Source organism: Anomalospiza imberbis, chromosome 13 (assembly GCF_031753505.1).
Source record: "Anomalospiza imberbis isolate Cuckoo-Finch-1a 21T00152 chromosome 13, ASM3175350v1, whole genome shotgun sequence".
NCBI lineage: Eukaryota > Metazoa > Chordata > Aves > Passeriformes > Viduidae > Anomalospiza > Anomalospiza imberbis.
This window is the reverse complement of record NC_089693.1, coordinates 19,448,098-19,460,582: the sequence shown is the minus strand read 5'-3', so window position 1 is coordinate 19,460,582 and position 12,485 is coordinate 19,448,098. Positions and strand designations below refer to the sequence as shown.

Sequence of the window (12,485 nt, the reverse complement as noted above, 5' to 3'; positions counted from 1 at the left end):
GCAGAATGAGTTGCTTGTTTTGTGTGAGAATCACTGACTCTTCCCACACTTCACTTCCTCTAACCTTTGTCCCTGTACCCATATCAGTGCATTTAAAATATCCAATTCCATGCTGTCTTTGTGGCTTTTGAGGTCAGAGTAGATGCTTTTGTGTTGGGTCATGATGCCTGTGGTGAGTCATTCTTTTAAGTATATACTCAATCTCTTTCTCAGTATATTCTCACATCCAAAGTATTCGACCCCATATTCTGTAAAGTGGCCGTAATGACTTGTTTTGGTGGGTATGTGCATGAAAAATTCCAATCTGTATTCCTCTGTGGCAGCAGCCAGAGCTTCCTCTTGCAGAATATAAGTGAGCTTGGAGAATATGTTCTACTCCTGTACGTGCAACTTTTGTGATGAATAAAGCTTGGAGGAAGAGAAATGCTAAAATAGCTTTAAAACTACTTTCCCATCTCATCAGGTATATGCAGTCTTCAATGATTTTATTTTCAAATATGTGACTTTGCATTTCACTGGCCAATCCCAATCAGGATTCCTTGACATTGAGTTATCTCTAGTTCAGAATACTTGTTTGGCATTTTAAATCGAAGTATTCCTCAAGCATTAATTAATACTGTTTCTTGTTTCACTGGTGTGATGCTGGTAAATGTTTGAACTGGGTAAACACCACGAAAAACTTCAGTCTGTTCATTTACATTTTTTAATAAACTGCTTTGCTTATGGCACTTTTATGTTTGCATTGCACAAACAGTGAGTGATTGAGTCTTCCAGACATAAATGGTCAGAGGAATGGAGCTCCAGTTCTGAAGGAAGTAACCTCTGCTCACTGCTGGGGAAGGCAGGGCTCTGGGAAGGGCTGGCTGATTTATGGCTGCTGGCCTTTGGGAAGGGTCTGTGCTCTGGGTGCCGTTTGTGATGCTCTGCAGCTGCTGCTTGTGGGGTATTATGGGGTACCCCCTGTACCTCCTTAACGGGAAAGGAGCTGTTGGAAAACTTTGTCCTGTGAAAAATGTGAAAACTTTGTCCTCAGCTCCCAGAGGAATTTTCAAGTGGCACAGCAGGTGAAGAAGTAGACTAAATTGCCGGTATTTCTTCTGGAAATCCAGAAGACATTTTTATAGGCAGATTACAAAACCCACTCCCATCCCTGGTAGTTATCTATTGGGCTTACTTTAGGTAGAGTGATTAATGAAAATGAAAAATTCTAAAGATTTATTTTGAGACTTATTTTTTGTGATCTGAATGGTTTCTCTTTTCTTATGTGAGATCTGTAACACGAGATATTAATTTTGCAGAATTGTATTTGTTAATGGTATTAGTTTAAATGGCAATTGATGCTATTGTGAACAAAGTTAATTCAGAATAAAATGGACTATCCTAATCATAGGTGTGTAATACCTGCAGTGAAGGGCTAGATAGCAAAGCCTTCCCTCTGGATACCAGAGGTAACCACAGTTACTGGTTTAAGCTATCCAGGGATCTATAGCACAATTATTTTTCTCATTGTGGGCTTTCATTTTCCCTGAAGTGATCTAAAAGCTGCTTTATTGGTAATACAAAATTCCACTCATGTATTTGAAGGGAATCAATGTGAGGTTGTTCTTGTCTTTGTCTGGAGAGTTGAGTATATACCTTTCCTGTGGCTTTTGTTCCAGAGAACAGCAAGATTTTACACACACACACACATATATACATGAGAGATATCTCGAATGTGCCTTATCCTAAAGCTTTTATATAAATAAGAGTAGGATGCAGAATTGAACACTTGTGTTTTTAAAATACATGTTTGACAGCTGTTTCTAAGGTCAGAGTATGAACAGCTTTGTATAGTGTTTGCTGCAAAGACCCAACTAAACTAAACATAAACCTAAGCTTTACATCTTTCCCTTCTTTCCTTAAGCTGCTTGGAAATGCAGTGGAAATCTGGAATTTTTTCCTACAAGTCTCTATTTTGGTCTGTAGTGTTTCTTTGTTTTTACTGGCAAGAAGTAAAAATAAAAGCAGTTGGGTATTCTCTGGTATGTATTTTCTGACAAAAACTCTTTTTTGACAGAAAAACCTTCATCCCATTAGATTGAGCTTGCAATTTTCCTAGTCGCAAAAACCTTTTTCCAATGAGTTGCCTGTAGGGAAAAAGTAAAATCTGAGTTTTTTGCAGTGAAGTATTTTGGATAACATGCTTCTGCTACAGCTTGATGAAGGAAAAAATTCTGTCAGAGGGAATCTGAACTTCCTCCGACAGCTCCAAGAGCATTGTGGTTTTAATAGGAGATGGACTTCAGGTTTGTTTCTGATGTTCTGGTTACTTGTGGAAAGGCAGAGGAAGTGATGGTCCTGTGGGTTTTTTCTCTCAGTGAATCATCTGAATTTAGATTATTGTTTGTATTCTGAAGTGCTTGGATTCTGATGCTGAGATAAGGAATACTGTGACTCTTCCGTGATGTAGCAGATGATTTTTTTTTTTTGTAATCTGTTAGCCTCTGAATGGTAAAATTTGGACATATTTACTCTGGTAAAGGGGGATGAGAGACTCGAGGAGAAAAATTCTCCACTCAGCAGTAACGTTTCTAAAACTAGAGCTGGTGATGAGGTAATTGGAACTCCTGCAGTGTTTTATAATCAGCCTGTAAGTTGGATTTCTGATGCTGACTTCATATTTAAATATGCTTAACCATAAATAATCTTACCTTGTAATTGGATGGCTAAAGAGTTTAGTAATATTTTTTTTTTTAATTGTTCATGAGATTATCAGTTGTAATGTAGCCATTGAAAAGGCAGCATTGTTAAGGGCTGTTCCCCCTTTTCCCAGTGTTCAGGGGCATCCTGGCCTGGGGATGAGAAGGAAGTCAGCGTGCGTGTGCCAGTGACTTACTGGTGACCAGAGCCGTGCAGACGCTGCAGAGCCCGGCCCCTGTTCCTCACGGTGTGACAGCCCGCGCAAGCACAGCGGCTGTGGGTGCTCTGTGGAACGTTCTGGGGGTACGGTGATTGCTGTGCTTAGGCTCTGGAGGAGACTTCAGCGGGGGTGAGGAAGGGCCACCGCTGCCTTGTGGGGACAGCGTGACTACTGCAGCTGCCTCCTGACACATGGCAGTGCGGCTGGGCTGTGCTGAGGTGCTCTGCTAGATAAAATTGTTGCACATTTTAAATGGCATTTTTGCTGTTCCTGATGCTTTGACTAAAAGGTTGACTGTGGCGAATTTTACCCTTCATTTATGGGGTGTATGAAAGGCCCTTGAACTTTGTCATGTCCTTACCTGTGCTGTCCTATAGGAGTGCTGCGAACAGTGCAGCCACAGTAATGTGGGAAAGCGAGTCATTCTGTCTAGCTCCAGCCATGGACTTCTTCTCATCCTGATTTTAAAGCTACCTGCTTCTGAGCTTTCCTCTCTGCTGTACAGATGTGACTGGAAATTTGATCATATGGTAGCTTTCAGTCTATGCAAAATGTAACTCAGCTACTTCATCTTTACCACTACAATAATAACTACATATCATGGCCTACAAAAGGTAATATGAGAAGAAATTAAGAAAGGTTATTTAAACCATATTCTGGTTTTGAATGGTGTTTAATTGCCCACTGTTTGATCCTTGATGTGTGTAGTAGCACTTAGATCTTTATGCTGTAAAAGTTTTGCTGTCATTTCCTGAGTAATTCTGTGAGACCATATTGGTACACTCTGTACAATTTCATATAAGTATGATCTCTGTGGCATGCAACCAAAATGTCCAGCTGAAAAATTTAAACTGAAAGTTACAAAATACTGTTGTCCACTTTCTGTGTCATGAAGTCATAATTGATCAGGAAAGAGAGGGAAAGGAAAAGATAAATTAGGCCACGCTTTTGATAATGTAGGATTTTTTTCTAGGCTCATATAGAATTTTAACTAATGCTAGTGTATGTGTTAGTTGAACCTTTGGAATCCTGTCAAATACTGCTGTTAATGAATAAATCAGTCTCTCTATTCATGTGTATCTTGTTGCTTTCTTGAGCCAACACAGCCAGTAGTGTAGCAGTACAGTGAGCTCAGAGCTGCTCCAGTTTGAATTAGTTTTATTTGGAGGAGATGCTTCCCTGCATTAAACTGTAGGGCTGGTAGGGTTTAGGATTTAACAGCAGTTTCAGTTTTGTTTTTGCATTTGGGTAGATGTAGTTAAAAAATGAAAATAGGGTATATGTGCGAGTCACTAGAAAATGAAATGTACATTGTTTCTGTTGCCTTGAATTTAGTTAAATGTGTTTCAATAACATCGAGCTCTGCAGTGGGGCTGAAACTAAGGGGATAGTGATTTTGGAGCAGAGGTATGGGAGGATTGTCCCTGAGAAATGGGACTGAAAGACTTGTGTAGGTTCCCATCTGCTCTCAGTGAGTTTTAGAGGAGCTCTTTTGTTTTCTTGCTCTCTGGAACTGATTAGAAGCTGTTGTAAATTCACTGATGTTACTTTTTCTTTAGGATGTGGGTCAGCATCATCAGAAAGAGTTACTGTCTGAAGCATATGGGTTAAATTTAAAAAGTGTATATTCTCCTGGCTTCCTGTGTTTGTGTTCTGTTTATATGTTGTTAAGGTTGGTGTCCAGCTGCCTCTCTGCAGTTTGGAAGTGAGCTTGGGCCAGATGTGAGCAGACAGATCAGGACCTGGTGAGAAGGTCACAATGGGCATAATTGCTTAGGCTTCGTTTTTTGAAAATCATAATTTAGGATTTTTGACTGATGAATATTGTGCAACATGAAGCAGAACTTAATTTGCCTCTTAGATGATAACTGCATGAAGCAATTTGTCTTGTATGTTTAGAAGCCGTGCTTAAACAGCTTCCTGGGCAGTGAAGAGCATAATTTTCAAATCAGTTAAGTTTTCAGGTTTCTTGTGATACATTAAGTTCCAGCCTTTATGTAGTTTCTTTTCTATCTGTGTAGAGTCTTATCCATATGTGAGGAAGTATTGTTTGCACCTTCTTTTCCTCCCAGCATTCTATTATTTGAGTTGTCTTTCTTTTCCTGTCAGAGATGCTGGTATCAGAAAAAAGCCTGTAATGTGGAGTTGTGATTCCTAGAACTGCAGATGTTGCTTGGAAGGGACATCTGGAGGGAGGTCATCTTAGTCCAGCCTCCCACTCAGAGCAAGACTATTGCCAACACTAGTTTAGGTCGGTTACAGCTTTTAGCATTTAAAATCTGCCAGGATGGGCTCCACCTCTCTGGGAACACTTCCTGGTGTCTAACCTGAACCTGCAAAGCCAATATAGCTGGGGGGAATTTGGTTCTGTCATCTCTGCCACTTCTACCCAGTACCTTTAGGCTCTACTAAACTGGTTCTCTGCCAGACTGAGCAAGCCCCTTTCCCTCACCATCCCTTACAGGCCAGCTGCTTTAGATCCCTGAGCATCTTGGAAGTTCTTTGCTGGTGCCACAGCTGTGCCACAGCTCTAAGGCAGAGCCCCCAAAACTGTACTCAGTCCCTGGTTTGTAGAGGCAGAGGAATTCAGTTTCTTCACTCCTGGATGAACCTTTCCTGTGAACAAGTAAAGGTGTTCCTCTGCTAGAGATCAATGTCTGTACCACCTAGGAGTAGTCTGCTTAGCTTTAATTATTTTCCTGAGGAGTCAGGATGATGGGATGCTTAAGGGTGGTCTAAGGATCTCAGCAGTTGCAAAAGCCGAAGAGAAAAAGATTAATGTCATCCATGTTGCACTTGTGATAGAGATCTGCAAAATCTGTAAGATGCAAGAAACAGTGACCTCTGTCTGTAGAAAATATCTACCTTTGGAACTGGGGAGGGATATGGGAAAACACATCTAATATTCAAAGCATGGAGCAGGATTTTATTCTCAGATCACTTGGATTTCAGTGCTGGGTGGAAAGCACCCCAACCCAGAAGAAAGCAGTACAAGGTGATAGCTCTCCTCAGTCCCTGGAGGCCCAAAGCCCAAGTGTTCTGGATGAAAGGGACAGCAGTAATTGAGTGGAGTATCTGCTGCTCACCAAAGGGGACTCTGAAATTGAAGAACAGGAATTTAAGTAGTATGGCCCTTCAAAATGGCCTGAACTGGCAACTCAAAATTGTAGAGTGAGTTTATTAAGGCTTTTTGTTTTTGTTTTTTTTTTTTTTTTTTTTTGTTTTTTACTAACATACAACAGTTTTGTATTTTAGTAAGGAAGGGGATAAATTAATTAAGCTTTGGATTTCATCTCTCACATTAAATTCCCATGACAGGCAACAAGGTTACAAATGGAACTACTTCTAATTTGGGGGTAGTTTGTATTCAATGAGAAACACACAGTTCTTAAATCATTTGCTTCAGCAACTGTTCTATGGGATTGAAGATAAAATAGCTGTGTTCTCAACTGCACATATAGATTAATTGTGAAAATCTGGACAAGAAATTATTAGTACAATCTTAATTTGAAACTTCTGGGAGAACTTGGTTTCAGTTTTCTTCCGGGGTCAACACAAACCTCTGGTGAAGGGTACACTGTGAGGAATAATCAGGCAGGTGGACTGGAAGAGCAGGATCTATCTGCCTGTGTGCTGAGTAAATGAGGGTTTGTCTTGAGGTAGAAAATAGAACTGCAGGGATTTCCAGCAACACTGTGGCACTGGCACAGGGCTCAGTTAAAATGGAAACTCAGAATTGAAGTGTCATTTATGGTCTTTGTTCTCTGTCCCCAAGCACATCTGCCCGCAGGATCTGTCCTGAAGCCAGTCAGCTGGGACTGGCCAATTGGTCCATGAGATAAAAAATTCCTGGTGTGTTACAATGTTTGAATTGAAGGACTGCTGAAGGGAAACAATGACATAGTTAACTTAACATTTTTTACCTTTGTTTTTTTTCCCCAGAGGTATGGAGAACTTGGTGGCTGGCTCCAATCTTCCTCCACTTTTTACAGATGAGGATGGATCTAAGGAAGGTACTGAAATTAATGTAACTGGGTAAGTAACTCCTTTTTCACCTTCAGCTGATAGATATTACCTCTGCAATTATCGGGAAAATTGTTTCAGTGGGAGGAGGGCATTCTAAGTAATTTTTAAAAAGAGAAATAAACCCGACAATTCAATTCTGCAATGTTCCCTTGGCCTTGATAGAAGATCACAGGACTCTGTTAAGGAGAAACCAGGACTCTTCTGAACTGATGGAAGTGGTCACAAACTGTTGTTTAGTGTCTCTTAGCTTTAAAAGGTAAAGCCCTAGGATTTCAGTCTTAAGACAAGTGACATTATGGGGACAGAGAGGGAGGAAGTGTCTGTTGGCCATAGTAGTCTCTGCTAAGTAAATGTTTTCAATTAAAGATACACTGTTCATCAATGATCTCTGAAACTTATCACTGAGACTGATACCTCATTTTTGTCAGTTCGACTCTGCTTTTACAAACTGCAACAATGGTCTCTTAAAATCACATTGCCAAGAGACTTTTTCTTTTAAGAATACCTGGAAATTTTGCTGTGTTTTGATAAATGAAGCTTCTTTTCCATTTGCAAAGCACCAAACAGTAAAATTCAGACTTTGCAGTCAGGTAAATCCCTGTAAAAATGAATGTGAACACTTTCACTCTAAATGAGTCTGAATTTGGATTTGCTTAGCTGAGACTTCAAACTTCTTGGTACCAAATTAGGTCCATGTTCAAATTAGGCTTGTGTTTAAGAGGTATTAATGTTTTGACTGAGCTTTCATCAGTGTTTGCTGCAAATGGCTGCATCACATGAAATTTTTCCTGTAGGTATAGTTTAAAGAGCTTCTCTGCTAAAGGGGAATGGAGAGGAAAACTGAAATACTCTTCAAACCCTAACAGTGAATCCACAGCTGTGTTGTTCCTATTCTTTTTGACACCTACCAAATATAATTAACTTATGGGAGGGTGTCTGCTCTGTTCCCTTGCTCCCTCTCTAATTGTCAGTAATGTGAGCTCAATCTGGTGTCTCAAAATCAGCCATGGATCTCTGCATCCCTTTTGTCTTTACCAGTAATTATGTCACAATTGCTGATTGTAGTGAGTAGTGAAAATATGCTGCTCTTTCTGAAGACAGATACTCCCATGGGCATTCAAGTAACAATTCTGTTAATACATTTCAAATTTTTATAGCTGTATTCTACATTAATAGGAACAGTTATTTTGAATATTTCAAATTTGCCATAGACATGAGTAGCTTTAGACTGGAATAAATGAGCAAAGGAGACTTGAAGCATACCCGGCTGTTAAAGGAATTTTCATGAATGTAACTGGGTAAGGCCAAGTATTCTTTAGTCTCAAGAAGGGTTTAGAATCTGAGATGAGTCTAAAAATCTTACATTAGTTTGCCTACTGAGCACAGTGCTGAGAATGTCTAGGGGGTTGTTGCCCCAAAATGTGTGTTCATCTCTGTCAGTCTACCTTCAGAAGTATTTCTGCATGTTTGCTCTTCTTTTTTTGCCTGCAGACATCTTGCCCTTTATTGGAGTATGGTAGATTGATTGCTCTTGCAGCAAAACTAAATTATAGCCATTCTGGAGCCTGTTGGGACCTAGTAATATTTGTGCTTAAATACCCACGTGTATGAATAGGAGAGTGTGTGGAATGAAGCTCACTCCAAGATCATACCCAACCACAGATCTCTACATGTATTTGTAGAGAAATAGATTAAACACATCCAGAAAGGTGTATCTTGGTTGATGATGAAACTTTTAATTTCAAATACCTTGCGGTACTTTTGAAGAAGGATGGGTTCATGCTGTCTGGTTTCTGATGCAAATGTACACTTGCCTGCAAGTTGTTTGTGTGATCAAATGCTTCACTAAAAATGAAACAAAATACCACTTTAAAAAATCAAACTGGATCTGAAAGTCCATAGGAACTGTGGTAGTTGTAGTGGTTGCTTGGATGGAACAGCCAGTTCTTCAAAAATCGCTTCTAAATCCAGTTTTTTCTTGCTAGTGTGAGAATGAATATATTTTCAACATTTTTGCATGTTTTAGAAGATTAGGGAGGAAGTGATTTAGGAATGATGATTAAATTTTTTGTTCTTCACTTCTGTGCTTTTTCAGATTAGCTAATTCGGAGAGTTCATTCAGTGGTGGAACTTCACAGCCTGTGAATAACCCAGATTTAGTGGAGGACTTGTCACAGGCTCAGCAGCAGCAAAATGAGACTTCTAATGCTGCTGAAACCACTGAGCAGAAGCCTGAGGAGGAGGTGAGATGAAATAATAGTAACTTTTCAATGAAGCAAAGGCATGGAGTTTTGTCATTATGTTGTCTTACCTGCTCAGATTTTCTTTTTAATAGGATCACAAATTTTTATCTGTTTGCCACGCTCATCTTCTGATTCCCTAATTTTCTGCTGCGTTGCACAGCTGCACACAGATAGCTGGCAGTTGGAATGTGCAGAGAGCAGCACATGGGTCTCAGCTTAGCCAGAGGGGCCCACAAGCTAGTGCTGCATTTAGGACTGAATGTTCAACTGCCACAACTTATCTTCTCTCTTGTGAGCCAGCAAAGTGAGACCATTGTGATGTTCTGGTGGTAACTAAGGTCTTTAAAACCATTATGTTTTTACTGCTTTAGACTATACCTTGTGTACCTTCCAACACTGATTTCTGGTGACTAAATCAAGAAAATCATGAAGGATGTGAAGTTGGACTAGGAAGTAGTTTTGGGGTTTTCTGGTTGGTTTTTTTTTTGGTTTTTTTTTTTTTTTTTTTTGATAGATGTATTTGATATTCTTCCTTGTAGTTTGTTTTCAGCTGTGAGGTCCTTTTTAAATTAAGTAATAAAATTCCAGGAGGGAAACAAAAAGTAACGTGATGGCAGGAACATGTTGATCTGGGGAAAGATTAGAAATACTGATAACAGTTGTATGTACGTAGCATTACAAAATAGTGTTGTCCAGATCTTGCTGTAGAAATAGTTTGAAGGCAAGAGGATGAGTGATAATGATGTTATTCCTGTGAAATCACAGTGTGCCCCAGACACATCTTACAATATTCCCTCTTTGGAGTTTGTTTGTTGCTCCATTGGAGGTGGTTACTGGCAAGGACAATCTACTGAAGAGATGAGAGTAGAAAAGCCTGTATGCTGTCTTTACACCCACATTTTGGGCACATTGTGCATGAAGGACAAAGATCTGGAAGGTGCAAAATAACTAGTTATCAATTATTAACTAGTACACAAAATCTCTCCAAAAGACTTATTGAAGTAAATGACTTGCAGGGGAGGGTGTGTGAGGGTGAGAGTAACTAAAACCAAGCAAACAAGTAACAAAAAATATTTGCACTTGCGTTAGTTGAGATGATCATGTTGTGGATTATCAGTCCCTGTGATTTTACAATCAGAAGTTGATGCCAATGTTACTTTGTTGTCCCTGTGGACTGGGAGAAACTGTAAGCTGCTTTTCACAGTGAGACTTGTTTGGCTTTGTTTAGACAAAAGTCAGGATAGCTCTAAAGTAGGGTTTGAAACCTGTGTCCATGGAGAGGATTGCAGCCGTGTACTCCTGATGAAGCTGTTTATTCCTCCCAGAGGTGGTTATTTTCACTCAGCCTGAATTATCTTCTGTTTTCATCTTGCAGCAGCAAAGAACCAAACGAGGAGGCTGGGCCAAAGGGAGGAAGAGGAAGAAACCTCTCCGGGACACCAATGCCCCCAAATCCCCCCTCACCGGCTACGTGCGGTTCATGAACGAGCGCAGGGAGCAGCTGCGGGCCAAGCGGCCGGAGGTGCCTTTCCCAGAGATCACCAGGATGCTGGGCAATGAGTGGAGCAAGCTGCCCCCTGAGGAGAAACGGGTACCACTGCACTTCCTTGTCCTTGCTGCATGGGATTGCTGCTACCTGGGAATGTTGTTTAGTGGGAAGGTGACACAGGCTGTTGGTTGAAATCGTGTTTAGGAGGATATTTCAAAATGAGGGCCACAGGTTCACATGATGAGCCCTGGCAGGGCCATGGCATCTCCTCCAGGGGTGACTTGAGGAGAACTGTGTCCTCTAGGTAATGCAAGAATACATCCAGAATGGGGGTGTTGCTCTAATGGCACATCCCACAGTTTGTGGGATCCATCTGGATGTAACTCTGCTGTACCAACTCAGATACATCTCAGACCTGTCAGGCCAAAGTCTTGGGATGTGATGTCTCCTAACTGGGAGTCCTTGTGGCCTTCTGCACTATCTGACAAGTGGATGAAGCTCAAGGCCACGTTTGGGCTGTTTTTAGGGCCTTCTGGAGTGGACCTTGTTAATGGGTTAATTGCTAATGGATGTCTTACTGTCCACACCTGATTGCCAGTTGGAGATTACGGCAAAGCAGTTTTTAAATCACAGTGCTAATGAATGCTCTCATATGAATTTAATCTTCATATTTGAACTTTGAAATATACTTTAAGGGTGTAATGAAAAATGAGGTGACACAAAAAAAACAAGATTTCCTTTTGTTGCTTTTTACTAAGCTTGTAGAATACCACTTACAGAGATGATATGAAATGGTGCATAAGCACTGTGATTGAGCCATAATAGAAAATATGTGGCAAAGCAGTTGATTTGGTAGCAGGGATAGTGAGAATGATGTTGCTTAGAGAAAAGTCAGGATTGCTCCTATGTAAGGCTGGAAATTTACATCCATGGAGAGGATGTCTTGCAGTGATGAAAATGTCTACTGGGAGAGAAGGAAAAAAGACATCTGTCCCTCTGTCCCCTGCACTTTAACATATTCTTATCATGTCTCAGGCAGATTTTTAACCTGAAAAAGGAAATTGAGTTCAAATCTCTATTCTGTATGCTGCTTTTTAAATTCCCTGGGAATCTGTCCCTGAGTAAAGCTGTAAGTTTCTAACTCAGAGCAGGTCAAGTGAAGACTGCTGAGCCCTTTCAGCAGCACATTGCTGGAGGTGGAAATAAAGAATTAATAGCTTACAGACAAATAACATGTCCAAAAGCAATGCCAACCCAAAAGCATCACCAAATTTGCACCTCAATCCAGAATGTTACCAGTGTCATCAGCAGGGTCAAAACTGTGTTGCAAATGTATGGAAATCGTAACTTATATGTATTGTCATGATGACTTAAAGAGAATACCAGGTGACTAAGGTTCACTGATTTAATTCTTACATTCACTGAATTTCAAACTCATTTGGACAAAAAATTGGGAAGGCAACTTTTTTTCTTGAAAGGATCCCATTAGTAAGCATTGTGACCATTCATTAATGGTTTTCAATTCATCAGTTCCCTTAAAGAATTTTCCAGCTAAGCTCATTCTGTCATGCAGATGTGTGAAATACCTTCAGGATAATACAAAAAGGTTTCTGTTAACCAAAATGCAGATGGATTATATCAATTAAAAAAACTTTTCTAATAACCAGAATGCAGATAGATGACATCAACTAAAACCAGGCTATTTTATCTTTACACTGCTCTTTGCAATAGCTGTGATGTTTTGTTCACCTCTCAGATGTGCCAAATGTGTGGTGGTGCTTTTTGTCTGGCATCATCTGATAAGATGTTATTGTTTGGCAGTACTTCC

General features: G+C 40.2%; 1 protein-coding gene across 4 annotated transcripts in view; it reads left to right on the top strand.

Annotated features, from left to right (window-relative positions):
- The window catches only part of HMG20A (high mobility group 20A), a 177,684-nt gene that overhangs the window by 13,909 nt on the left and 151,290 nt on the right, over positions 1 to 12,485 (top strand). For 3 of the 4 annotated variants that reach the window (XM_068204403.1, XM_068204402.1, XM_068204405.1), the window contains exons 2-4: positions 6,842 to 6,934; positions 9,021 to 9,168; positions 10,544 to 10,759. In XM_068204403.1, coding sequence (XP_068060504.1) covers positions 6,846 to 6,934; positions 9,021 to 9,168; positions 10,544 to 10,759 — 453 coding nt within the window. In that variant the 5' untranslated portion in view covers positions 6,842 to 6,845. The remainder of the gene's footprint in view (positions 1 to 6,841; positions 6,935 to 9,020; positions 9,169 to 10,543; positions 10,760 to 12,485) is intronic. The other variant, XM_068204404.1, reaches the window with a different exon arrangement.